Below are 27291 nucleotides of genomic sequence, written 5' to 3' on the forward strand. Positions count from 1 at the left end.
GTGTGTGTGTGCGTGTGTGTTTGGTGTAATGCATATGTGCCTCAGTTTTGGTATATAAATACCCATTTCTATCTAAAGGGAGGCCATCTTTTTTTGTATATCCACGTCACATATACGTCTGAAACCAGGTATAAATCCAATGTACTGTATCTCCGGTCACTGTATCCCAGGTGTCATCTGGGACAGTACAGTATGCGATTAGACGGCTTGGTTGAACACCAGAAGTGTCGCTACGTGCATCGCTTTTGGTGGCACAGCTGCGGCTCGCAAGCACACACACACATAAACATGGGCCATGTCGAACATTTACACTACACGTTGCTATTTTACAGCCGTTTTTTCGACACGTACGCCTCCATCTTTAACAGCTTGTCGAAGTCTTCCAAGCGGTGCTGTCGTAAGGCTCGTTTCCCCATTTTGTCTCTGATCATCAGGCTGACAGAGAAAGGAGAGTACAAAGAGTGAGAGAAACTACAGGAAGTTACCGATGCTGAGACGCACAGTACACACTGTACCTGGTAATCCAAGCCTGTCTCCATGGCAACCAACTCAAGGAGGATTTTAAGGCATTTTAGTGATGTGTAGATGAAGTTAATGACTGAAGAAGTGTGTGTGTGTGTGTGTGTGTGTGTGTGTGTGTGTGTGTGTGTGTGTTGCATTGTCAGAAGTGGGATCAGAGAACACTTTTGCTAAGATGACTCATAGCACCAATCCTCAGAAAGCCTTGCGCTGCATAAACACATATAACCTCCCTCCTTCCCTCGCTCTCAGTCACAGATCACCCTTTGTGTGTTTTACACATTTTACTCGCTTAATTGCTGCATCTTCCCTATTTAAGGATCTTTGTATGGTTTGAAATGAGATGATTCATGCCAAGAAAAGAATAATAAACTTGATTTATAGACCACTTATCAAAACAAAGTGCAAAGTGCTTCACAGGGAGAAGATTGAGAAATTCAATCCAATCCAATAAAATATACACACAGCTCGGATAAAACCTGCATATGCGTTCTAATAAAAAAATATGGTTTAAGAAGAGACTTCTCGGGCAGGTCCTTCCAGAGCCTCAGAGCCGGACCACAAAAGCTATGTTGCCTTGAGTTTTCAGCCTGGACTATGGAAGAGACATAAGACGACTGCCTGTGGATCTCATACTATGCAAAGGTTCATAAGGGATTTAGAGTTCTAAAATATAGTGTGGAGCTAGTTCATGAAGAGCCTTAAAGGTAATCACTAAGATCTTAATCAACCTTAAAGCAAATGGGGAGCCAATGTAAAGAGGCTAAAACAGATGGGATGTGCTCCTATTGGTTCTTGTTAAAAGACTAGCAGCTAATCTCCAGACAATCTGTAGACCATTCAAAGTTTTTGGGATGAAGACGAGAGGAGCGGCTCAGGCAGGCACGAGGGGATAAAAGCATAAACAATAGTTCCTGCGTCTCTAAAAGTTCAAATAAAATAACATGTATTTGTTTTTGCAAAATTTCTGATGTGATAGAAACAGGATTGGGATTTGATGCTCAAAACAATTAATAATTATTATTATTATCATTATTATATATAAAATAATTAAATGTATCGTGTGGGGATTCAGTCTCATACTCGAGGAAAGACTTCCTCCACTGACCTTATAGCTTTCATGGTTTCTTTAGTCATGCGCCGTGACGTTCCCTGAAGTCTTTTTCCCCTCCCTCAGTCCATCCTCTGAGGGCCTCGTCTGGCCTCGTTGTGTCAGATTGCTGCCCCCTCGAGCCATCTGGTTACATCACAGACTGGAGCTGGATGGCTGCAGAGCTGGAAACATTACAAGAGAGGGACAGGAGCCCAAAGCAGTTATTTTCTGTGTTTATGTCTGTGTACGTGGCTCTGTGCCATGTCTCAAGCTATAAGGGCCAACGCTCCTAGCTTGTTGCTGCCCATACTTTATCTCTTCCTCTCCATTACTGCTGCCACGGTCTGCAGCAGTGATGGAGACGCTCTGCATTGGAGGTCAGTGAGCCTGACACTGTCACGTCGAACAGACTAGATTGAGAGACAAGCGTGTATGTGCATGAACAATGTAGGTCCAAATATGTCTGTTTTTAGCTGTAAGAGAAAAATCCCTCTGCGTGTGACCTACGCACAATTTAAAAGACGCATTGCAACATGGTGTTTGGAGCAGACACTGTTTAATTTTAATGGGTCTCAATCTTTTAAAAAGTGTGGCCACTGAAAGCCGTCAGTTCTACAGACACGTGACAGACGTTTATAACACATTAATACTCAATTCTAATCCGTTTAAGACTTTTAACACTGATGGGAAGATCAGTTACAAACTCCTGGCGTTGTTGCCCATGAGCACCGGTGTTGCTGCAGTGAGAGGTGAGGCTCACATCGCAGTATGATCATTAATGAAATGGGTTCTCTGTTGTGTGAGGCACAAGGTCGAGCCGATATCCGTGCGTTGAGTGTTTTACTTTATCTTCATAGAGACCCTGATGTTGCAGAAATCTAATTACAGAATATGTAATTTACTGCAGAGAAGCATCTGACTAGTTCCTGCTAGACCTATGGGGCAGGCTGCAGTTTATTATATAACGGTATAAACAACTCCATTTTGACAAATGCAGGCTGAGAAAGAAAATTGTACCAATTTCTAATCGGTGGGATTTCTTTTGTGCAAAACATACTTTTGAAGATGCTCTCTCGAATATGTTTTTGCAGAGGTCTTTATTTTGTGTCATTTCATTGATGAGCTTCACGTTGAGCATTGCAGAAATGGACTGACCTTTCTGGAATACATCACTGATGAATTTGCAGCATTTCTTATGTTCGCATTTGCAAACGATGCACCATAATTCTTTCAAGCTGACAAAAGCTTTGAACCTCAACATGTTTGTCTTTGTTTGTTTTGCAGAAAGTGAGTGAGAAAGTTGGAGGTGCAGAAGGAACAAAGCTCGATGAGGACTTCACTGAAATGGAAAAGGCGAGTCTGAACTCTTTTATTTATCACCTTTATGAAAATCAGTGCTTTAGCTTATTATTAGTTTAATTGTAATGAAGCGTGCGTGCGTGGATTCTTTCCTGAAAACATTGGTGCCCTGAATAACATATTTCTGTTTTTTCATGATGTGAGCCATACTAAATACATGCATGTACATGTGAGGGCTTGCGTATTTTGAGCATCAGCGCATGATAGTGCATGTGTGTATTTACATGCCATCAAGTGTGTTCATGTGTTCGTGGTTCCTGTGTGCTGCAGAAAGAGAAGCAGAGCTGTTGGGAGCTGGCGAGCCACATCCCACTAATCAAGAATATCGTGGCCAGCTCTCAGCTCCGCACGTCTCTCGCTCCCCACACTGAAGAACAAAGCAACACTTTCTCTTATCTTGTTTTTTATTTCTGTACGGAACGCATTAATTATTCCATCACTGTTATGTTCATCTCATCCTCTCCCACAATCTTTCAGTCGTTACCTAATTTTTGTTTCTATCCACATCTTGTTCATCATTTCTGTCTCCCTCTCTCTGTTGTTTACGTTGTGGTTTACAGAAGATGGACACCACTGCTCGGGCAGTGCTGGACATCATGACCAAGACGACTGAGTATCTGCAGCCGAACCCAGGTGACATAAACCAGCTGTGAAAGATGAAGATGTGACGTATTGTTTACTTGCAGGCTTGTCTCCCAGGAGTCAATGTTAAAATACTTAAAGACAAATATATATTTTTTATATACTATGTAGCATTTATGCACCCGCACACATTATATATACATAGTTGCATACACATTTTACACCTATACATACACACTTTATATGATCAACAATGCAATAATAAATGCCTTGTTGAATCAATGCAACCACTATGTGAATATTTTTTTTCAGTACGTTATTGTAAAGAATATCTTTCTTCTTCTCTGGGATATCATTGTTATCTCTAATATATACGTTGACATGATGTTTATCTCGCACTACTAATAGGGTTTCCTATTATTATTCCTATATGAATTAAAGAGCTTCTCTGCTAACGTTCGGGGGAAATGTTTCAGGACCTGCCTAATTCAGCTCAGCAGGTGTAATTGATTGATCACATGATTCTGCTTTGAGTTTATTAAACCGAGCAGCATGTCGCATTGTTAGGGAAAAATCTAATAATCTGGACAATCAGGTGGGAATGTGAGAGGGAAAATTGCAGCTGGACTGGCGGTCAGACACCAAGAAAAAGTCACCAACTGGACTAACAGACTGAATCCAGTGAATTAGTTCATTTAAAGTAAAACATTGGACAGCTAGTTTTGTATCACAGTTTTGCATTTTATGACTGAAATCCACACTAGTGGCTTATGGATGCTCATTGGCCTTTTAAACCTTTGAACGTCTCCAAGTAGAGCAACTGAATATTTTAACGTACTCTCCTTCAGCCGCCCGTCCAGTTACTCTGGAATCTGTTTCGAAGCAATGAAATAAAACGTTTTGAGAAGAAGAAAATAAAACTCGACATCATCTGTAAACAACAAATTACAATTGTATTTGTTCCTCAATCTGGCGCGTCAGGCATTGTTTCAAAACGTGGCCTAATCGTGGACCCAGTGGTGCTTGCTTTCATTAGTGCTTTGCCTTCACAGCAACCAGAGCCAAGATGAGCATGATTAACTCCATGTCACGTATGCGGGGACAGGAGAAGGGACCCGGCTACACGCAGACCGAGGCCATCCTGGGAGAGTCCATGCAGAGGTTTGGCAGGGAGCTCGGAGAGGAGTCCAACTTTGGTGAGCCGCATTGAAGCTCCTCGCAGAAACAGAAGAACACTGTTGTGATGCATGCTTCAAAAGAACTAAGTGGAATCATTTTATTCCCTCAAGGACGCAATGTTCTAAAAAATGCATGAGACTATTTTTCAGACCGTGAAGGTATTAAAGAGAACACCCTGTCTTCAAAATCTGATGTGTATTCTAATAAGATGATGTTACTGCAGATGAACCTTTTTATTTTTCATATTTTACGCTGACATGTTTTTTAGTTTTTGGGTCTAAATGTGTCTTTACCTGTCCAGGCATTGCTCTGATTGATGCTGGGGAAGCCATGCGTGAGCTTGGAGAGGTTAAGGACGCTCTGGACATGGAGGTCAAGCAGAACTTTATTGATCCAATGCAGAACCTCCACGAAAAAGATCTCAAGGAGATTCAGGTACGAGTGCAGAACGTGGATGAACAACCCAAAAAAATTGAAATGCAACCAGTAATTTCTTGGTCAAAGATTCATCTTTACTCTCCGGTCGCTCTTTTGCAGCATCACCTGAAGAAAATGGAGGGTCGCCGTCTGGACTTTGACTATAAGAAGAAACGTCAGGGCAAAGTGACAGACGACGAGCTCAAACAGGCACTCGAGAAATTTGACGACTCCAAGGAGATTGCCGAGCTGAGCATGTTCAACCTGTTGGAGAGTGATGTAAGGATTATTTTTTGCATTATTTTTAATTGCATAATTTGCATTCAACGTTGACACAGCTGGCTTTTAAAAAAAATTGTTTTGGATGTTTTGTTGAGTCGCGATGGCCACAACCTCTACTATTCCCTTTGTCCTTTTGTCTTCTGCAAACCATGCAAACCATCACGGGGGGGCATCACCCTATTCTTGTTTTCTATACAAACAATTGATCAAATGATAACATGTAATCATTTGATCAAAAGAAAAACAGAGCAGAAAATTGACTAAATGTGGGTCTGATATTCACCAGGTGGACTGAAACATGATTCTGTGTCTACTGGATGTGGAAATATTTGTTTACTTCAATTTGTTTGCATAATGTGTGACATTGTATATCATAACAATCATTTATAAACTGACATTGTAAAGTTTTTGGACCCCAAGTGTCCATAAAAAACAAATACAGTTTTAAAACCATCAGGAACATTAGTTGAGCCAGTTTACCACAAGGTCCGTTACAAGCTGCTCTGGAGCTTTCTATCAAATCACACAATCTACCTCAGCACATGACATTTGTCCAGTTTAATGAGCATTTCAAGGACTTCTTGTCCATGTTAAATGGCTTAAAGATATTCCATCACAATCACTCAATGGAGATGGCATTGAAAGCTCCAGAACAGCTGCTAATGCACCTTGCTGCAAGATTGTTTTGTCCAACTGCTGTTTCCAAGGTCATAAATGAACTGATCTCAGTCCTGTGTGTGCTTTCAACAGTCTACCAGTCATCCCGTAAATCCCCAAAGAGCAAACTGTTCCATTACTTTCAGCACCTGAGTTTGAGGGAATTTGAGTCCAGGTGTCAGTAACAATCATCTTAATAGGTGATGTGTACCAGCAGTGATTGTGTCGATGAGTAACCGCAGACATCTTTAACAGATTGAACAGGTGAGCCAGCTCGCTGCACTGGTCCACGCTCAGGTGGAGTACCACAGTCGCGCGACTGAGATCCTCACACAGCTCTCCAGTAAGATCGACGAACGGTCAGTACTCACTCTCCTGTTTCACCGATTGTTATTTTAGCATACTAATAACAATGGATGTTCTAACAATAACACATAGTATTTTGTTGTCGTGAACTGATGTTTGTTTTGTTTGCAGCATTGCTTCAGAAATACACTGTGGCCATTTTAATCTCTATTATTTGTTAATGGTGGGGATTCTGTTTTGTTGCAGGATAAGAGACACTACTGTCAAACCGAGGAAAGAGTTCGCTCCTAAACCACGTACGTCTCTGGACTTCTCCATCAGTGAGAACCACAATGGAGGCATCCACAGCGCCCGCTCTCCAGGTGGGACCCGGAGTACACTTGCTCATTGCTCAGAAACATGTCCAGAAACTAGTCCCGGAACTGTGAATTCACTGTAGTGTCTCAAATCTCATGAGTTTCTGTTTCGAAGCTGTGTCTTTTTTTTGTAAAGGAACGTTTCTGGGCTAATTTCTATTTATTCTTATTTCTTTTAACAACCCTTTCTTTGTTTTTAATTTGTACTATAAATTCTCAAATAAAAGGCCAAACTGATAATGGTGGGTGAGAAATAAATGTATGTAATTGTAATGCATTGCAGAGGCACATAGTCATACACACAACCAAACACATAACCTCCCCTCATTGCGTACAGCTGGCGGAGAAGAAAACAAAACAATGTTCATACAAAATAGACGAAAGAAGACCAATCCAAAGGTGCTTCTAAATAGCAGAAGAGATGCATGATTTGTTTGTTATAGAATATTGCACACGTAAAATAAAAGCAGTGCTTTCATTAATTAAGTATAAAAAGCAGATATTTGAGAATTCACGATGTTTGCTAATTGCTTTCTTTTTCCCAGCTCTTTCAGTTCCCAACATTTCAGTTATTACGTGTACCGAACAGAACATCGCTCCAACCAGAACTAATCAATACAACTATGCGCTCTTCTCTTTCCCCTTTTGTGATTTGTGTTCATTCTTCCAGGGGCGAGGTCTCCAGGTGAGCCAGGTCAAACTTGTATTCTCACCAATTTGTTTCTTCAACACCCATCCTTCATTCACATAAAGAAAAAAAAACCCTCACATCCACTTCTACTTTCCCTCCCCCGCCTCCCCCTGGTGTTGTTTTCTCTTCCCTCTTTGCAGCAAGGTCTCCAGGTGAGACACAAGTGAATCCCCAGAGAGATACAACAATATCTCGTCTACCACTTTGTCATTTTGTGTCCATCTCTCATTGTGTTTGTCTTTGCCATAAGAAAATTGTTGCAGTCAATAATACAAATTAACAACAGAAAAACAAGTGCCGTCCGCTCACTGTTCAAAGAAGGCCCGACCTCCAGTAACAAAGAAAAGCTTAGCAGCAGACGAGCATTGGCTGTTTCTGTTTTGTTCGCTTGTCAATCTTCTGATCGGTCTTACCCTCCTGTTTCTTTCTTTGTCCGTCTGTCGGCCTCTCTTTCAATTCATTCTCCGACTTGTGTTTCTTCTTGTTTTGTTTATTGACCTTTTCATTCCTCCGCCTGCTGCACATGCCCATCAGTTCATCATTTATCCATCTCGAGCAATGCAAGTAAACGCTTCACCTTTTTGTTTTCTCCTTTTCCCTTTGCAGCAAGATCTCCAGGTGAGCAAGGATGACTGGGGAAGAGATGCAATGTCTCTCTATCACTCTCATTTTTGGTCCTTCTTTATTTTTTTTTTTGAAGTGTATTTTTGTTCTCGTCTGCAGGGCTGTTTCTGTACTGTTTAACCCCTGGTTTCTCCTTTGTCCCCTTTTTTTTTTCTTCATCATTCTTATATTGTGAAAGGAATTGTTTGGTATTATGGAAATGTATTTACTATCATATTCGCTCTGAGTTTGATACGAATAATAATACAACTTTTGTATCTGGATGCTAAACATGAAGCTGCAGCCACCATATCATAAAGACTGAAAACAGGGGGAAACAGCTAAGGCTGTGTCCATCCAAGGGACTAAAGCACCTAAAACTCACAAATTGATTAGTGTTATGTGCTGCACTAGTTTTTGGCCAGGAGCAGTGATGTATTGAATTCAAAAAAGTGCCAGCGCACCCTAAAAAAAAGAGTCCCCTTAAAATTGTAAATTGTCATTTTTACAATTGAGTTATATGAAAACAAAAGATGTTATTTAGTGAACTTTAGAAAAGCCCACCGCCCTGTTGGTGACGTCTCATCCTCTGCGTGCTGCATGATAGTTGATGAGAAATGCAGCCACATAGCTGTTTTCCCCCCAACAGCCACAAGGGGCAACAATGAGTCCATCACTCACTCAAAAAGCAAACTTAGACAAGCAGCACTAAGGGAAGATGTATGCTTTATCAAACATACATTTTGAGAGAGAACGCTTGAAGGATGAAGACTAACCGGTTGGTTTGGTACGTCTGTTTAAGAGCAGCACACAGAGCCGCTTCACTGCGTCTCCCACACAGTGTTTTCTACTGATTCCAGTCCTAATGCTACACTAGCTTGCTGGCTGTAGCCTTAACAGACCGATATGAGAGTTGTATCAATCCTCCTATACCATCTACCTTTAAGCGAGAAAGATAATGAGCATAAATCTCAAATGTATAACTATTCCTATAACCATGATATGATTCATTATTGTGTTCTGGTAACTGATGCTCCTGTTTTGTGTCTCTCTTTTGCTTCGTCTCCTCCTCTCTGCATCTTCCTCTTCTTCCACCCTTTCAGCCAGGTCTCCAGGTGAGCCTTTCACACGCAATCACAACGTCTCTAATCTATATACAGCATCTTATCTCTTACCTCTAGTCTCAGATCCATCTCTGTTTCTCTTCTCTTGTCTCCCCGACTGTTTTCTCCAGCCCCCTTGGACCAGCCCTGCTGCCGTGCACTGTACGATTTTGACCCAGAGAACGAAGGTGAGCTAGGCTTCAAGGAAGGCGATATCATCACCCTGACCAATAAGATCGATGACAACTGGTATGAGGGGATGCTGCACGGCAACTCTGGCTTCTTCCCCATCAACTATGTGGATATCCTGGTGCCGCTGCCCCACTAGGACGTCACCACTACCAGCGGAGTCTGCGAAGGTGACTAAACAGAGCCCCCCCAACCCACCTACCCCACCCCGGTATTCCCAGTAACCTTTTCCTTAAAATACCTAACAACCACCAGTACTCTGCTTTAAAGGAGTCAAAACAGCAACAACACCATAACAAATGAAGATTGATGACGACTTAAAGCAAGTATGCACCAATTGAGCGTAAAAAACTTGTAATGAGGAATAATCTGCGTGTATGTCGTTGCTTCCCCCTTATCCCAGGAGGTGCATTCAGGCTTCCATAGTCATTTTATCCATTACTGTCCCGGCTTCTGTCTTGGTTTGAGTTGGCTGTCAGTCCGTCATAATTTTGTGAGTTTATCAGAGCAGCTTTGCAAAATCACGCTTTTCTCTCATTCACTGTACTTTGTGGAAACCTCTACAGTAGATAGAAACTTTTCTCTCACATACTAGGACAACAAAATTGGTCCACGTGCTTCATGTTTATTAGAGACTCTAGGTCAAGCATGGTTTCAAATGTTTAACGTTTTAACTTATAACAAAATATGTTGAGCTGATTTTGTTTTGTTTGAATATTCCTCTTTTTTAATGGTTGTCGTCTCTCGGCGTCCACAATTCTGTCCAAAGGATGTCTTCACCTTTTTAACTCATCATAGTTTTAACAAAAATGGTAGACTAGTGTCATCTAGTTGATAACTAACAACCAAGATTACCCATCCTATGTTTATTTGATACATATCAACATGTGCACGTGATTGGTCATATGTGATTTAAATACCAAAATGACCTGCAAAAACCAGTCAACTCCAATTTTAGCTTCAAGATTTTTCCGACAGCACGGTGTCAGTAAATCTGTTTCGACGTAACCGGACGAAGCTTTGCAATCTGTAGTTCTTTGGTATTTTAATCAGGACGGGTGGAACTGTATTCTTAATATGTGACATTACCTATCTGAGCCAGTGATTAGTGGAGTGATGAAATGATTTGCAAAAACAAGACGTGCAGTTTAAACTGTTTGAAGTGATGTAAGAAAACTATGGTGCATAAGTTCCAATCCTCCAACGTGTATTTTATCAGCAGCTTGTGTGACAAATGGTTGATGTATTGTGATATAATAACTTGTAGGACTTAACTGCTCATTGGGGCAACTGTTTCCTCTGCAGCCAAAGGTTTAGCTTTTGTTGCTGCATCCCTACTAGTCCGATTGGTACTCTGTAATGTAGCTGTCTATGAGCTATTGATTAAGGAGCAATTAGACCTAGCCAGGAGTGCACAAACAAATGGCTGAATGGAATGAGATTGTTTGCGCATCTTGGTGGTAATGTTCTAATCATTGGAATGATGCAACCTACATAAAAAAATAAAAATAAAAAAAACAGAATATAGACTAAAAGCTGCAGGTTTTACCCTATTCATGTCATTTAAGTCCTCAGAAAAAAATGCAAGATTATATACATTGTTTAATTATCTCTCACCAACTATATGGTAGTATGCAGTATTGTGTGAGATTTAATGTTTAATTTATGTACTGATAATTAGTTATCACAGTACATTTTTAGTCAGCTGAGCAGTGAGGTGCTTTCAGGCACACGTTATCCCTGGGGTTTGATTCTCTGTGATGTCAATAAAGTATTAACCCTACTGCAAAATATTCTGTGCAGCAGTTGACACTATTTTTCACCCATCTTGTAGTAATGTTGTGCGTGTACTTTGGGGGCGGGGTTTGGGTTTGCATACAGTACATGTTATGCACAGGGACGGGGTTGCAGAAGACCTCTGACGCTGAGGTATGTAAGATATACCGTCTCTGACAGTGTTCCACATTAAATCAAACACGGCTGAATCTTTAATGAAAGGACCAATTCATTATATTAAGTAGAATTACAATAAATGATGCAATATCAACTGATACCCATATTAAGTGTTTTTTTCAAAGGGAAGCACAACTTTAACGGACAGTATACTTGTTGGCTGACGCAGAATAATGATAAAGGTCATTAATTTATTTTTTAAAAGCGAAACGATTCCTTTTCTCACTTTTTTTTAACAATTGTGTGTATCTTTGCCCTCAATGAGGACTGTACAGCTTTTCTGTGTTTTGTTTTCACCTTGTGTGTATAATCGCGCATCCACAGTAACGTATCTTATTTTTGTAACTGTGACAAGAGTATACACATACAGTATAGATGTATATACACAGTATATTATCCAAAAGCAATGTGAAAGGAGGGATTCTCTGTGCTGCACATGATTGTCTTTGGATTGTTTTTGTTTTATTTGTTTTTGTTTTATTTTATTCTTGCACTGGATTCTAAGACTGTATGCTTGATGTAAAGAAAAAATGTGATAAGTCAATGTAATTTATTCAAATAAATACAAAGAAATAGATATTGCCCCGCCCACTTTCTGTTCATAGATACACACGCCTCTTGATTTTAACAAAGCTGTTGTGAAAAATAACGACTTTTCAAAATGATTTAGACACAAGCTACATGTGAAATATATAATTAAATTAATATAATGTTGCTGCAACACTATCAAAGTCACTACTACAACTCTAAGCATACTTAAAACATGTTCAAATAAAGAGTTCAATCAAATGATTTAAAGTAAATGTACTGATTCAACTCGTTTCCCAAAATGGCAAAACAATATGTTGAACCCAAATTATTAACAAATTCACCTCAGGTAAAAGAAAAATGAAAACTTACTTTAATTTATTAAAATATTTGCAGCAGATTACAACCGGTTGACGCTTACAATCGGTTTAGTTGCAATGATTATTTCACATATCTTGTCACACTAGACCATGTGATGACAGTTACTGAGATCACTTTCACCAAATTAAAAAGATTAAAATGTAAAGCCTGCAAACATCCATCAGTGTGGATCTTTCAACTGAGTACTGGTCAAAACATACATAATTAAACTCATTCATCTTGAGTTTCCCCATTACTATCCAAGATCTAAGAAAACCTTATTTGGTGCTTTATTACATATTGGATAACCTTCATTCAAATCAATCAAAAATATATATGAGTCCCAAAAACATTTATTAAACATTAAAGACTAACCAAACTCCAGTTAATTAATGTGAATGAATCAAATGTATTGAATAATACGTGTAAACAACATCTGATTACTAATTAGAAAATGGCACATAATACCATTGGGTCACCCATGGGATCAAATACATGTACTTTATGCAATTGAGCTACATCTTGCATCTGGTCCTGGACTAAATCAGCTACAGAATATCATGTAAGCACATTCAGAAACACAAAATGAGGATGTTACATATATTTTGGCAATAGTGGATTTCTCCCTTTGCCTAAAACACACCACTGATCTCTATTTTAAGTCCATGTCTGTGGAAAATGTCTCTGAAATCATTGCTTTTAAAGATAGTTCAAATCTATATTAGGCAATAGGTCATTCATTAGAGTTTGTACTGGTAAGGGATCCCAGTTCTCCATTTGTATTCCTATGTTGAAAGTGTTTTAAACTCTGGTACGAAGTCTTTCAGTCTTTGGAAATTCAAAATTCAAACAGTAAAATCAGCTGTTTGTCTCGCTCTGTGATTACTAGAAACCTTGGATATTGCTAACTAAGTGTCTCTGGCTGTTTCCGTAGCCAAGGTACCTTTAATAATAATTATAAGCATTAAGAAGATGTGTTTAACATCAAGCCATTTCCCTTTTTATGATGTAGTCAGCAGCCTTTTTGGAGCACCCTTTTTAGTGTGAAGCCAATCATGAAGTTATTTATGTCCAATCCAACGTATTCATGCATTTTCTGTTATTCCAGAAAGCTCTCCCTGAGTGCAGGGTTTCAAAATGACATGTGGTCCTACCATTAGGACAGCTTTTACATTAGCACCAGTTCCTGGCTGTCAATTGCAGCAACATTTTCAACAGATTGTAATCGGCTTTCAGGGCGAAGTAGAAGTGGTTTTAGGTACAGGCCAGAAAGCGGTCTGATAATATCTGAAACCATTAAAGCACGGCGCAGCTGAAGCTTGTTTTTTCGGTCTGTTTTGTCTTCATCAGCTCTATCTTGGAACTTTTAACAGAGCAGTTGCGAGTTTTCACACTTTTATTGTTACTTTCTCAATCTCTGAGCACAAAGCTTCATCTTCCTGCTGATCGTTTGGAAAGAATCCTAGAATATTTTACTCTAGAAATAATAGGAAAACTATACCAGTGTAAAATTGCCCTCAAATAAGTCTGTACATTAAAATATACTCTGTGTTATAATTCAAAAGGGCAGAGACAATTGTTGGATGGCAGTAATATTAAATTAAAGAACAAGATTCAGCTACAAAATAAAATCCATTACCTAATTAAATGAATACAAGAATAAAACAACACCTCTCAGAGCCATGATATCCCAAAGAACACAACTAACAGCAATATATTATTTTCTTAAGTCTAACATTTGCTCCTGTGCATACAAGTGAGTATTATCGATGAATAAACAACTTTTCTCAGTGTAGCCTCAGAACCATTAAGCTGAAAAAGAGGCCAAAACTCAGACGAAATACTACTATACAAAAATAGAAGAAAAGCTATGGACAACGAAGAGATCTTTAATAATTAAGGTACCGAAATTACACAAACTGCAGCAGAACGGAAATTTGACCACTGCAACAAGATATAAACAACAATAAACAAAAGCAACAAAAATATTGTTAACTGTCAAAGTATTGTATAATATTACAATATTTTACCTTTGCTTTTGGCAGAATTTCACTAACTTGCTATAAATTCAATGTCAGTACATGCAAAGTGTAATACACTAAATCACATATTAGTTGTTTCAATGCGTATTGCTAAATGTACTGAATATTAAATCAATGTAACTCTGTTTGCAAGAAATTCTTATTTTAGCATCATTGCAACTTGACTTCCCCTCCAGTGTTCACTGTCAAATTGTTGTCATGCATTGAGTCAACTATTGTTTACACTATTACGATATTAAAATATTACACAAGCTGACTGTATTGTTGATGAACAACCTATTAGTGGTCAAATACCCCATTTTGAGTAATGAATGAATATATATATATATATATATATATATATCCATCCATCCATCCATCCATTTTCAATACCGCTTATCCTCATTAGGGTCGCGGGGGCACTGGAGCCTATCCCAGCTGACATAGGGCGAAGGCAGGGGACACCCTGGACAGGCCGCCAGTCCATCGAGGGCACATGTAGGGACATACAACCATTCACTCTCACATTCATATATATATATATATATATATATATATATATATATATATATATATATATTAGTAGACAATATATAAAGTAACACACACAAATACACACAATTAGAATTTGGTATTGTATTAATGGATTTATTGTAGTATAAAGTCAGACTTCTGACTACATTACTACTTTCTTACGACAGTTGTATTTAATAGATTAAAATTAAAGGAATTCATTGCATACCTCGCATATGTTTTCAAGAGAATAATGACAATTTTATTTCATATGAAATTGTGATTCAAATTGAATACAATTGAATACAATGTTGATCAGCTGTGATAAATGCTGTAAATTGCATTATTTCGACAATAGTTGTCATTTTGCATGCCACATGAGCCCTTAATTAAATACTTTGATCAATGAAACTATTGTTCTCCTTTTAATAACTGTGATACTAGAATAGATTCTGCCTTTCATGTTCATCAGATATCAGGAACTGGGAGACAAATCACTTTATGACAGTTGCTAATGTCAAACCTGGGATGACACTGTTTGGTCCCCACCCATTATCTGTCACCACTATTCAATCTGGCTACACCCTGTCTTTGTGCTTACAGTTTAACCCCTGCTGCGCACGCACACGCACAGAGACACACACACGCACACACACACACACGCACGCACTCACTCACACACACACACACACACACACACACACACACACACATTAAACACACACACTAATATAGCACTTCAGTCCAGTTTAGAGGGTCGACCAGGTCTTTTTTAACAGCATCAGAGCATGTTACCCTCACGGTCACACACCCTGAGCCTGTCGCTCTACTGATAAGTGTAAATAGACAAGGCCCTCATTGTGTTTGACATTCTGCAAGTTAAATAAGTCTGCAAACACTCGTGCCAACCACAAGGTACAGTGGCAGCCATTGTCATGTGTGTACAGGTGGATCCTATGAGTATAGGGCGTCTCCTTTTAAATGCTGTGTATGAAATGGTGCCAGCGCTCTTTTTGAGTCGCTCTCACTCTGCTGCTGCGTAAACATTTAACCACAAGTAAAGCGCCCTCTAGTGGTGGACAACCTACTGTGCTCTGTGTGGCGTTACACGCACAGGATCACGGATAATGATTTCATCTTAGAGGCAGTTTTACCTTTTTTTTACATTTTGGACCCTTTTTTATAGATATATTCACAATATAATTATATGCTTGGGAGGAGTCAAACATTTTTTTAAAAAGGGGATAGCTGATCCATATCACAGTTAGGATTTTTTTTAAATAACGTATTACTATATACCTCTATTACTAATATGTACAGGCAAAATTCCACAGTATTAAACATAAAAGTAGTGCAGGCCCTTTCCCTGTTGATTAGGTCACTTGCAGTAGATCACTGAGCAAGTGATGAATCAGATCGGGGATGTATATAGGATCCATAAAACTGTTCATTTGGTCACAATAAAAGGAAACACAAATAAAGAATTTAAGTGGAAGGTTATAATGTATTTTTGTGCGTTAAGAAAATAAGTATGTTCAGCAAATGTTTTATATTTGACAGTAGAAGAAAAAAACACTACTCAATTGAAGCGTAAAAAGGTCAATGGGCTCAGTGACTGTAGCTCACGAGCAAAAATAGTTTGGTTTGAGTCCAAAAATGAGTCAAGTCATCAGCAGTTGTATCAAAGAAAAACATCTTGCCTTGTCCCACTGCTTATATAATACAATAAATACCAAGATGTGTTCACCCTTTGTGTTTTTTCGGGGCGGTAACATTATTTGATGAACAGATATTTCCAATAGACTGTTGACAAGCAATTTAATGACTGTAATTTGTTTGAAAATAAAACTCTCTTGAATCATGATTTGATGAGTTACAATTTAACTTTGACTTGTTAGGATGTCAAAAATACTAAAACTCTGAATATAGCTGCAACTAATTGATATATATTATTTTCTCGAATTAATTGTTTAGTCCGAAAATAATAAAAATCGTGACTTTCAAAAACCTAAGTTTATGCAAACTGCTTTTTTTGTACGACCAAGAGTCCAGTGGTCAAAGATATTAACTTTATTAACCATAATAAACTATGAAGAAAGTATTTGCACATAATCTCGTGAATTTTCTGTTTACAAATTACTTTGATCTCTCCAACATTTTAACATTGCACTTTTCTAGATTGTAAGAGTCACGTTGGCCAAATTGATGCAGCAAAACAAGAGATATTGTATTTTTTATTCCAAGTATTATTCTCCCTTGTTAACGCCTGGCGCCTAGATTACCCACAATACATCTTGACTGTCTACAGTTTGATCGGCGCATCATGCCAGTGGCACCTTATAGACATCACTTGAGGCATTTGACTTCATGCAGCACAAAAGGCCTGATACAACTTATCAAAGTACCACAACAGTTGCATCATTTCCTGTCCATTAGCTAATAGTCTCAGGTCTGTTTTAACTGTAAGAAAAAGAAAGCCCTCTTGTGCAGTCTTTCCTTAAATACTCTGTCAGCGAGATGGATAAAAGAAAAAAGGAACCACCAACTTAAAACCACAACACTGGTGGTCACTAGTGCACGTGGAAAATACATGTCCAGGCAAACAAAAACACACTGACTACACACACAAACACACACACACACACACACCTCTCTTCCAGGTAATGTATGTAATGGCACTTCTGACACACACACACACACACTGTAGATCTGAGGAGAAGGGGGGACAAGACAAGCAATCTAGTAAAAAGCATTCCTCAGACCCTCTCTCCTGGTGGGTGGCCTGCTTGGACGCTGCGCCACAGAGAGACAGAGGCTCATTTTCCAAATAATCCTTCACAGCCATTGTGTTTGCCCCCTTCGTCCAATGTGAGAGCCACCGACTCACTCACGGAGCTGCTGGACATTTCTCACAACTGTTGTTGTTGTGTGATCCTCGACCACCACTGAGCGTAACACGACGTAACTACTGAATGGGTTGTTTATCAGTTGCTTATGTGTATATATATTTTTTTTAATAAAGATTATCTTTTTGATCTACGTCGTAAAAGTCCTTCCTTGCTAAAATCTCGGTGAGCTGGCCTGTCTGCAGGAGTCGAGTTCAACGATTCATTTAGTTTGCGTGTAAAGGGGAGCATCGCGGCCCACTCAGCTAGCCAACCATGGCAAGCTTAAACTGGCAGTGCAGTCAGACACTCCATCATATCTGACACTTGAATCAGCCGCAGCTCTTAATGCATGAATGGCGGGCTGCATGTGTTTCATGGCCAACCCCAAACCGCAATAGACCGCAAGACACCCACACCTGTCGCAGACATGTTCCCCACATTCACGGAGGCAGAGGGAACAATAGGTATCACACTCAGGAAACTCCCACAACATGAAAAGTGGTTCTACTAGTTGCGATAGTATTTTTAAATTATTGAAAAGTATTTAAAGAATAAGAATTGAACTCTAAAATCAATTTAAATGCTGTAAATCTATTGTCGAGCTATTAATGAACAGAATTTATTTTTAAACGCAACATATAAAGGTTTCCACAATCAGTTGCCAGTTTATTAGGTATGCGCTTAGTCAAATTAGTTAGTCAAATTAGTTTTTGTTTAAGAGAGGTATTGAATCATCTTATTAGTAATCGTTGAGGCTGTAGTTTAGTTGAACAGCAATGTGTTTCCATTATTTAATAAACCCTTATTTGATGCAAACGGGACCATTTTCTTTTTCATGGCAGTCTTACATGTGCGATATGAACACCCCCACCCACCCCACACCTAAATGTGTTGCATCTATATTATTATCTGTAATAAAGCCATAACAGTTCACCAGAAATAATGTTAATAAAATGTACAATAAATTAAATACCTCAAAATAGTTGTACAGCTCTTGAGTAATTGACCCTTCGCTAACCCCCGTCAACCGACGTTACTCCATCACGTTACCATTAACTGCACTCCCTGAATAAATACTATTTCATTTTTCGAAAAACCAAAAAGGGATTTCAGAGAGAAGAAGATAGAAGAGTCTACCATGTGTGTTTAAAGGGAAATTTATAGGATCGACCATTTTCTTCATCAATTGAAACTATCTGGAAAGATTGATAATAATTGCATACTTTTACTTCAACATTTGTAATGTAAGATTTTTACTTGGAATGGAGTAGTTCTATCACGGGTTATTGCTACTTTGACTTAAGTAAAGTATGTGAGTAGGTCCTCCACTTCTCTCATCCTCTTTCACACACCTTAGAAGAGGATGCAGAAAATAGTATATGGAAAAGAAATTAAAGAAAACAAACCAAGACAGGAGTTAAGACTGCTGAGACACACACTCACACGCACACACTCGTGCAATCTGAGGAGCAGCTGTTGGTGGGAGTGTGCCAGTGTGTGTCATTACATGTTTTCCTGTGGTGTTCATACATAGTTTCTCTATTCAGCAGGAAAGCCCAGCTTTCAACACCAGACAGAAGCAGCTAATACCCCCGTCTGTCAGGGCCGCTCAAAGAGCAAGTGATTGGTGATGACAAATGAGGCAGAAAGACAGGTCCAGCAGCTCCACGGCAGCAGAGAGAGGGAGGAAAAAGAGAGGGGGCGGGGACTGGAAGGAGCATGTAAGTGCCAACAGGGAGGAGTGTGTGTGTGTGTGTGTGTGTGTGTGTGTTTGTGTGTGTGTGTGTGTGTGTGTGTGTGTGCATGTGTGCCTGTGTGTGTTTGTGTGTGTGTGTGTGTGTGTGTGTGTGTGTTCTTGCATATGTGTTACTGTGAGGGTCTCTGTGGGTCTGACGCCACGCTTGTCCCTCAGTCTGAAAGAGGGTGAAGTTTGTTTCCACTTCCAACACCAGCTCTGTCCCCATGAGGCTCTCTGTCACTCAAGCTTACACATTGGAATCTGAAAGAGGATGAAAAAGTATCTCAATACATTGTGATGGTGATCAATTCCTATATATGTGTCCATTTTCATGCCCGACCTTTAAGTTTGTCAAAGTATACAATTTAAAGGTAATGAAATAGTTAACTTCTCCATTAAGAGACACAATGATGTAATTGCAGGCAGGTTAGAAGTTGTTCAATGATGATAAGATAAGTGTAATTAAATAAATAATTCAATGAGACAAATTAAACTAATTCACAACATGTATTATAGCTTTCGATACTATTTCTCCAAACATAAACCTTCTATGACCTTCTTCCCCATTTTGTGACAGTTGCGTTATGATTTTCAGGTGACAAAACAATTTGTATCATCCGCCCTCTTCATCTGTAACTCAATGCAAGGGTACACAATGACATACAATGAAGAGAAAATGCATAAAAACACAAACAAAAAGATGACATATCTTTCGTGGAAATTAATTGAAAAGAAAACGGAAGGATTAAGAGGTTTGACTTAAATTGTAAAATGTATTAGAAAAACCAATGTACAAAAAAGTCCCACGTTTAACTGTAATGATAGATAAAATGGTGTAAACAATAACAACAACAATATTAGCAATAATAGTTATCATCACACTTGAAATAGTTCTATTAACAGATAATGTCAGTATCTTCAGAAAAGCCCCCAGGGCTGATAAAACACCTGCAGACAGGATGATGCTGCTGTTCGGTGATATCTCATGTACATAACAAACAACTGGGGTTTTAATCATTTAGGTATTTGGCAGAACTGAACAAATGAACTTCAGTGTAGCTTATTCCTGGTCATAGAAGTGATCCCAGTGGTTTAGCTTGTAAAAGGTTGTAAAGTGTGAGCCAACAGTGAATCATCATGACAAATGGTGCCAGGCTGAGAGCCGGCCGCACGGCATGCAAAACAGCCCAATGGAACAACATTTGGTGTGCAAATCCACCAGTCCATTCAAATAGTGTCCAAAACTAAAAGTTGCTACACAAACAAATCAATTAACCTAAGGGAGGTGGAGGTGGAGGAGGGGGGGGGGGGGGGGGGGGGGGGGGGGGCACATGGCACCTATCAACGAATAATTTAACATTTAACGACTCAAACTTGACTGACTTAAACAAACGAAACATAACTCCCAACGCTGTAGATATTGTGTTATTAAAGTCAGGACTCGGTGGTAAGGAGGAGTCTCAAGGCGGTGGAACCTGTCCGCTTCTGGATCTATTCTCCTGCTTTAATCCCGGAGACAGTCACACCCATCGCTCTGCCATTGTGCTGCTGAAAACCTCTCTATGCATGACAGAAAGTGGGGGCTTGAGTGTATCACTCTTTCAAGCACAGCCCAAATCACACATACATAAATGTAAATGCACATGGGCGCGTAAACTCAATGCCACACAGGCGATTCAAAGTCTTGGCTTTTAGTACTTTGTCCATTAATAATCTTAGAACTGTACACCTGCAGATGTATAGGGCCTCCACCTAAATCTAGGCGTTAGACAGTCTCTCTCATTCTCTGTGACTCTGGTCGGCTCTTTATGGAGAGGTTAAAAAGATCAAGACACGAAAATAAAGTCTATTATTTTCTCACAGAATCCAGAATAACTTGTCTGGCTGCGAAGCCTCAACTTCCTGAACCACATTGTTTTATAACAGTGTTACATGTAGAGTTGAATGTGTTTTTCTTTATCCGGACTAAATCCTTATCTTTTCAGGTTTGCAGATACAACAAGTTAACTCCCTTTGAGCCATCTTCTCCTCACATCCTCTCCACCATCGCCTCCTTTAGCCCTCCTTCAGCTCGGGATTTGGTTATTTTCTGCCTCTTATTGTTCCCTTCAAAAGACAATTCTTGTTTACTACAACTTGGGTCTTGTTGTTGTTCATTAATGAATTAATGGTAAAACATCACTAGAAGGCAGTCCGGCAGAGCAAGAAATGTGAGCATTCAGATGATCAGATATTCAACGATTTAGCCAGATTACAGAATATAAACCACTTCCTTTGGAAGTAAAACCAAAAGTCTGCACACACAAAATGTTTGTAGTAATCACTCGTTGCACAGAAACAGGTAAGCAAAGGAGGTCAAATTTAAACCAAGAGCTCGATCTGTAAACTGTCATGGCTGTTGACAACAGGCAGTTTGTGAAATGATTTAATTTAATTTAATAAGTTTTCTCCTCTGAATAAGTTTGGCTAAACGTGTATCATCGGACCGCTTGTTTCTTGCCCAGACTGAGTTATTGTCTTTTCAGCAATTAGATCTCAACAATTAACTCAAACTTAAATGGTACATGGACTTTTTTGTATTTCTATAGAGCTTTTCTAGTCGAGCAAGGTGCCGCCAGCACCTCAGGATCTAATCTAAACAGTCATTCAGTATCTTGCCTAAGGACACTTTGGCATGTGGCATGGAGGAGCCAGGGATTTATCTTCATACATTCGATCTGTGTTATATGAGCTTTAAATGTATTTTATTTGTTGATATTTTATATTGATAGGTGATGTCGCCTCACAGTAAAAAGGTTCCGGCTTCAAGCATCCTGCCAGGCAGCTGGGGCTTTACTGTGTGGAGTCAGCATGTTCCTCTGGTGCCTGCGTGGGTGATCTGGTTTCCTCCCACAGTCCCAAGACATCCAGCAGGTTTGGTTAATTGGAGATTCGTTGTTGCCTTTAGGCTTGAATAGTTTTTCTCTACTGTATGTGTCAAACCCTGTGACCCTCAAGGATAACCGGGTGTAGCTAATGGATGGATGGAGGCTCAGGCATTTAATTTAGCTGACACTTTTATCCAAAACAACTTACAATAAGTGCAAGCTAAACAAAAAAATGCTCAAAGTAAGTGCCATATAAGTGCTACTGAAGTGCTAATCTGTTTATTAGTTGGTTTTTTTGCCTGGGGTGTGAGGTTGGACCATGTCCTGGATGTAGACTGGACCCAATCTGTTCGCAGCACAGAACGCAAGTACCAATGTTTTGAAGCGGATGCGGGCGGCCACCGGTAACCAGTGAAGGTCGCGGAGGAGCGGAGTAGTGTGGGTGAATTTAGGTTGAAGACCAGTCGAGCTGCTGCATTCTGGATGAGCTCCAGAGGTCGGTGGGCCCGAGCAGCTAGACCTGCCTGGAGGAAGTTACAGTAGTCACTATTAGTATGAACCTTTTCAATTACCTCCCTACTTCTGCCCTACCTATTCCATACACAGCATGGATAATAATAGACAGTTTAGTATGTTAGTTAATATAACCCCCCTCCTGACCGCATAGATCATGAACAGACCATGGCAACACCTGTGAAAGCTAAACAAAGAAAAGGAAAGTGTCTGTTATGGGACAGACTTCCACCTGCAGCTGCACAGAGAGAAATCCAGGTGAGTAGGTTTCTAATGAGGGAGATTACCAGCATTGTTCAACAGTATTTCCTTTCATCTCTCTCTGGCTTACTCACTCGTTTGTAATGTTACCTCAACAGTTGACCCACCTTTAACCTGTGTTTACACCTGAATGTGGATATCTTTGCCAAGCACAAGCCCAAGGCTGCTCGTGACAAAACCACAAAAGATCATTTGTTATCCGATGTGTTAAACACCCGGAGAATAAATCTTTATTATGTTACATATGGCATCAATCTGAAACTAGTTTAGGACAAAATGATTTCTGTGTTTTGTTTTGTTTTGTTAATGTGTTAGATGTACAATTAGATTACCGGTTACACCGCAATTATACTGGTAGCAGATCTTTAAAAGTCTCTCCCCACAAAGGGAAAGATATGTTGTGTTCGAGTGCCTGATTGCTTGCACACAAGATGTGGCTTGCATTGGCTTTTTCCTCTAAGTACAGATAATCCACCTGTGTCAGTGATTGAGGAGGTACAAATCCCACTGTAACAGACACACAGGTGGCACTGGAAAGAAAGAACATACCAGTCTAAATGTCTCTCTCTCTGGCCCATTGCCATGCAAGGCTGAGTCATAAGGACAAGCTACCTCTGCACAACCTAGATACAGGTATGCATGAGATCTACAACACGCAAAACACGGCTACCTCTCTTTTCTTTTCTACACACACACACACACACACACACACACACACACACACACACTGATACAAGTGGACCGCTCTGCACCGCATCCTGTTTGAGTGGTCACGCTCAAGTCTCTCAGTCAACTCATGCACACGAATTGTGGTGCCACCGATACCATGCCATGGGGAGTTTTTCCTGATTCGATGTGAGGTCCTGGGACAGGGATGTCGTATGTGTACAGATTGTAAAGCCCTCTGAGGCAAATTTGTAATTTGTGATATTGGGCTATACAAAATAAACTGAATTGAATTGAATTGATGTGTGTTGTCTTTCGCGGCAAGAAAGAGCTTTAATTAATTTGTTAGAATTAAGACAATTACCAGAAAACTGACAACCTATAATTATTAACAATAACAATGGATTTTTTGATCTTAACCTACAAAGAACCGAAGGAGTCATCCCGCGTTGATACTATAACACGTAATTGAGGTCTAAACAAACTCACACAGTTGTAAGTGGCTCTTAATTTATGGGCTCATGGACATTATTCATCTTGTGATAAAGAATCACAAACAGTCCTCGCTTGGCAGATATGGTTAACATGAAGCACTGAAATTAACATGTATTGATGGTCCCCAGAGGATGAATCATCATGACTGGCAATACCCTAACATCTAAGGGCTTCTGGCGACCCACTGGGCCTTAGCTTGGAGGATTTTATTTCAATGTACTTTTGTTTGTGTGTTTTTAAGATATTTTTCTAAATGAGTTACAGTCCGGCGGCACAGTTGCAAACTTAGATATAAAAGTTGGAAAGCCCACCAACCATCTGTTGGATAAACTGTGAACGCACGATAGGAAACAGCAGGTCTGAGATGTGTGTTCTAGTTAGTTAAAGATAGATAAACTACGCAGTTTCGTCCTCATACAACCGTTCGTTTAATGTCTTACATAAAAAATATTTCTCAAGGGGTCTCATCTGAATATCTAGCAACACGAGTGATCGGTGCAGAACATCTTTAGGCCACAACACTGCTGGGTTAGGTGTAGGAAAAGATTTGAGTTAAAATAAGTAACATACGTACGTGGTGTTATTAAGTACCTAAGTTATAACAAAAGTAAGTCTCCTGGGTGAAAGTTTGTATGTTTGTTTAACGCATCCATCCATCTGGACCTCCTCTCTGTGTGAGAGCACGTCCTGGCTCACGAGTACATGAGTTTTATACGAGTGGGTTTTATATGGCTACTATAGTGAAGGAGAACAGCTTACATCGTTTAAGGAGGTATTACCAATTATTTTACAAAATCTACTTACTGTTTCGGATTCATTTATATACAAATCAATCATCTCTTCGTATTAAAAAGAAAAATCAACATGTTCAATATCATATATCATAACAACAGATATAACAAACATGCATTTTCAGAGCCAAGGCCCTTTCTACAAATGCTTCATCTGCCGATCTTAAAAAAGCATGTCAGGAGTTTGACAGCTGAGAAAACACAACACCGTGCTCAAGGACCTCGGAAGAAGCTGGATGAATACCTGTATCTTCCTTCTTAGGAATCAGAGGATTTAGGCGGCGTTGAAAGCCTGTCAGCAATGACACACACTAAAACCTTGTTGTGCATCAATGAAAAATTGCAATAGCTGCGACCAAAGCAGCGATTATGATGGAGGTAAGATAAAAGATGTTTAAAAAAAAATAACCGTCCATTGTTGCTGCAGGATGGAGATACAATTTGGACAGGGTGCCTTTCTCCCACAGGAAAGACAGACAAGGGAGACCATGTAATGAATCAAGTTGAACCGTGTACCTCCTGGTAATGGTCGTTTCCAAGTAGTCGCTATTTCTCTGTCTACATATAAGATACACCGTTTTTGGTTGATAATTGTATGTGTGACATTTGAGAAAATGCACTTGTTTTTCTTTCTTGCAGAGAGTTGCGCAAAAAGGAAATAAGCGTATACTTCATAAAAGAAGTATACGTCAAATTTCATGCCCAAAATGTCCATGTGGCAATATTAAACAGTCAAATTGGTGTGCTGTCCTAGTGTTTTCTTTTAAATCTTAGGTTGGCAGATGATCCCAGAAGCATGGGAAGTTGCCTACCCCAGCTTGTGCGTGCCATTACGTGCCCACACACAGAAGGCGCTGCATCGCACAACTCAAGAGGAAAGACAGCAAAATAATTTACTTCATGGGAAACACTTTGCCAAAAGCCACAAGAGCTCTGTGTGGTAACAATTCATCTCCTCTCTTCTCCTTCCCCCTTTACCTCGCGGTCAAACACACACACACACACATAAATGAATCTGTGTAAATGAAGTAGAAGCAAATAAGGAGGATAGTGCTTGACTTCTATATCCATCCTAATGTGCAATCCTGTTGTGCAACTGAGGTTCCTTTCAGGTGCAGGCACGGGTAAAAATGCTCATTGCAGCCGCCTGGACTCTGTGCAGGCTGAGACATCTATGAGGTGTTGACACACGGATCCTCGCAGAGCCCAACTGACATAGACGCACTGACATTTGCATCCAGGCATGACTATACTTGTGTGCTCTGTTACAGTGCAGGAGAGAGATACTGTTTCTATCGAGTAAGCGGTGAGTCATTCTGTGTATGAATCATACAAAGTAAACCTGATCCACAACTGTGAACTACGATTCAAAAGGTGTATCATTTCATTAACTACGGCTAAATGAACAGACCAAATCTATAAATAAATAAATAAATATCTTGGTCAAGATATCTTCCTCAGCTTTAGAATCGCACCTCTCAACTTCCAGCATGAATATGTGTTGATTTTTTCAGTGATAATTAGTTAACAAGCGCTTATTAAAGTGTCCCCGGCTGACTCAGTGAGCTGCTCTTGCTCTGGTGCAGCAGTGCAAATGAATCTCACCATGTTTGATATGCCGCTGTGTGTTGACTGCAGATGCATTGTTGCATTGTGTTTTAAGCTGTTAAGGTGTTGGCATGTTTCCATGGGTTTTTCGACATTTTGAGTAACTGATAATCTAAAAGATACGTATGCATTTAAGTGAAGAGAGGTTTTATACAGACAGGACAGGTGATTTTAGTTAAAAACAGAGGTGTTTTTACAAGCTGCTGTAACTGAATGTCTCCAGCAAAACTATTGGCTTCTCCAAAGAATAGGACGTCGACAATCTGACATTAATTCTCACTTACTTCATGGTGGTGTGATTGGCACAGAGCTAAACGCTGTCACTTTTTGTGTGCAGAATTAAGTGCAATACTATGAATGCCTTCCAGGAACGATTTTCAAAACAATCATTTAATCTCCCTCTTCTCAATTTCGCCTTCCGGCATCTTTCGTTCTTCTTGAGCATAAATTGACATTAAGGCTAAAAGTGCCCGACAGCACTTCTTTGGCACCCTGACACATTAACACCTGACACCACCTTAAACCTATTATTACGTCACTTGGAGGAACTACCTACTACTTGAGAACACATAGTTGGTGTCAACCTGATGAACGTAAAGCGTAAACGTGAACCGAAACAGTGGAGTTGTGCGTCAGACTAATAAACAATAAGCTGAAAACTCTCTAGATTCAGGTGATATTTCACACTCTTCCATCTGATACAGTGTTATTAGAAACGTATTGATTATAGCTTAAAAAGCTTATATTTTGTAG

General features: G+C 39.6%; 1 protein-coding gene across 2 annotated transcripts; it reads left to right on the plus strand.

Annotated features, from left to right (window-relative positions):
• The first annotated feature begins 2941 nt into the window (after window positions 1-2941).
• sh3gl2a (SH3 domain containing GRB2 like 2a, endophilin A1) lies at window positions 2942-9475 on the plus strand. 2 transcript variants are annotated; one of them, XM_034537787.1, is made up of 9 exons: window positions 2942-2965; window positions 3532-3604; window positions 4606-4749; window positions 5034-5167; window positions 5270-5428; window positions 6344-6447; window positions 6641-6756; window positions 7582-7593; window positions 9279-9475. In XM_034537787.1, the coding sequence occupies exons 1-9, from the start codon at window positions 2957-2959 to the stop codon at window positions 9473-9475; spliced, it is 948 nt and encodes a 315-aa protein (XP_034393678.1). In that variant the 5' UTR covers window positions 2942-2956. The 2 variants fall into 2 exon arrangements, with proteins under 2 accessions (XP_034393678.1, XP_034393671.1); XM_034537780.1 differs by lacking the exon at window positions 7582-7593 and having other exon boundaries at window positions 6641-6768.
• The last annotated feature ends 17816 nt before the right edge of the window (window positions 9476-27291 follow it).

The sequence above is a fragment of the Cyclopterus lumpus genome, chromosome 1 (assembly GCF_009769545.1).
Source record: "Cyclopterus lumpus isolate fCycLum1 chromosome 1, fCycLum1.pri, whole genome shotgun sequence".
NCBI classification, from domain to species: Eukaryota; Metazoa; Chordata; class Actinopteri; order Perciformes; family Cyclopteridae; genus Cyclopterus; species Cyclopterus lumpus.

Coding starts and splice junctions, on each gene's coding strand:
- sh3gl2a (XM_034537780.1), top strand. Junction 3,605..4,605: donor GTATCTGCAGCCGAACCCAG/GTGACATAAACC, acceptor TTGCCTTCACAG/CAACCAGAGCCAAGATGAGC. Junction 4,750..5,033: donor CGGAGAGGAGTCCAACTTTG/GTGAGCCGCATT, acceptor TTACCTGTCCAG/GCATTGCTCTGATTGATGCT.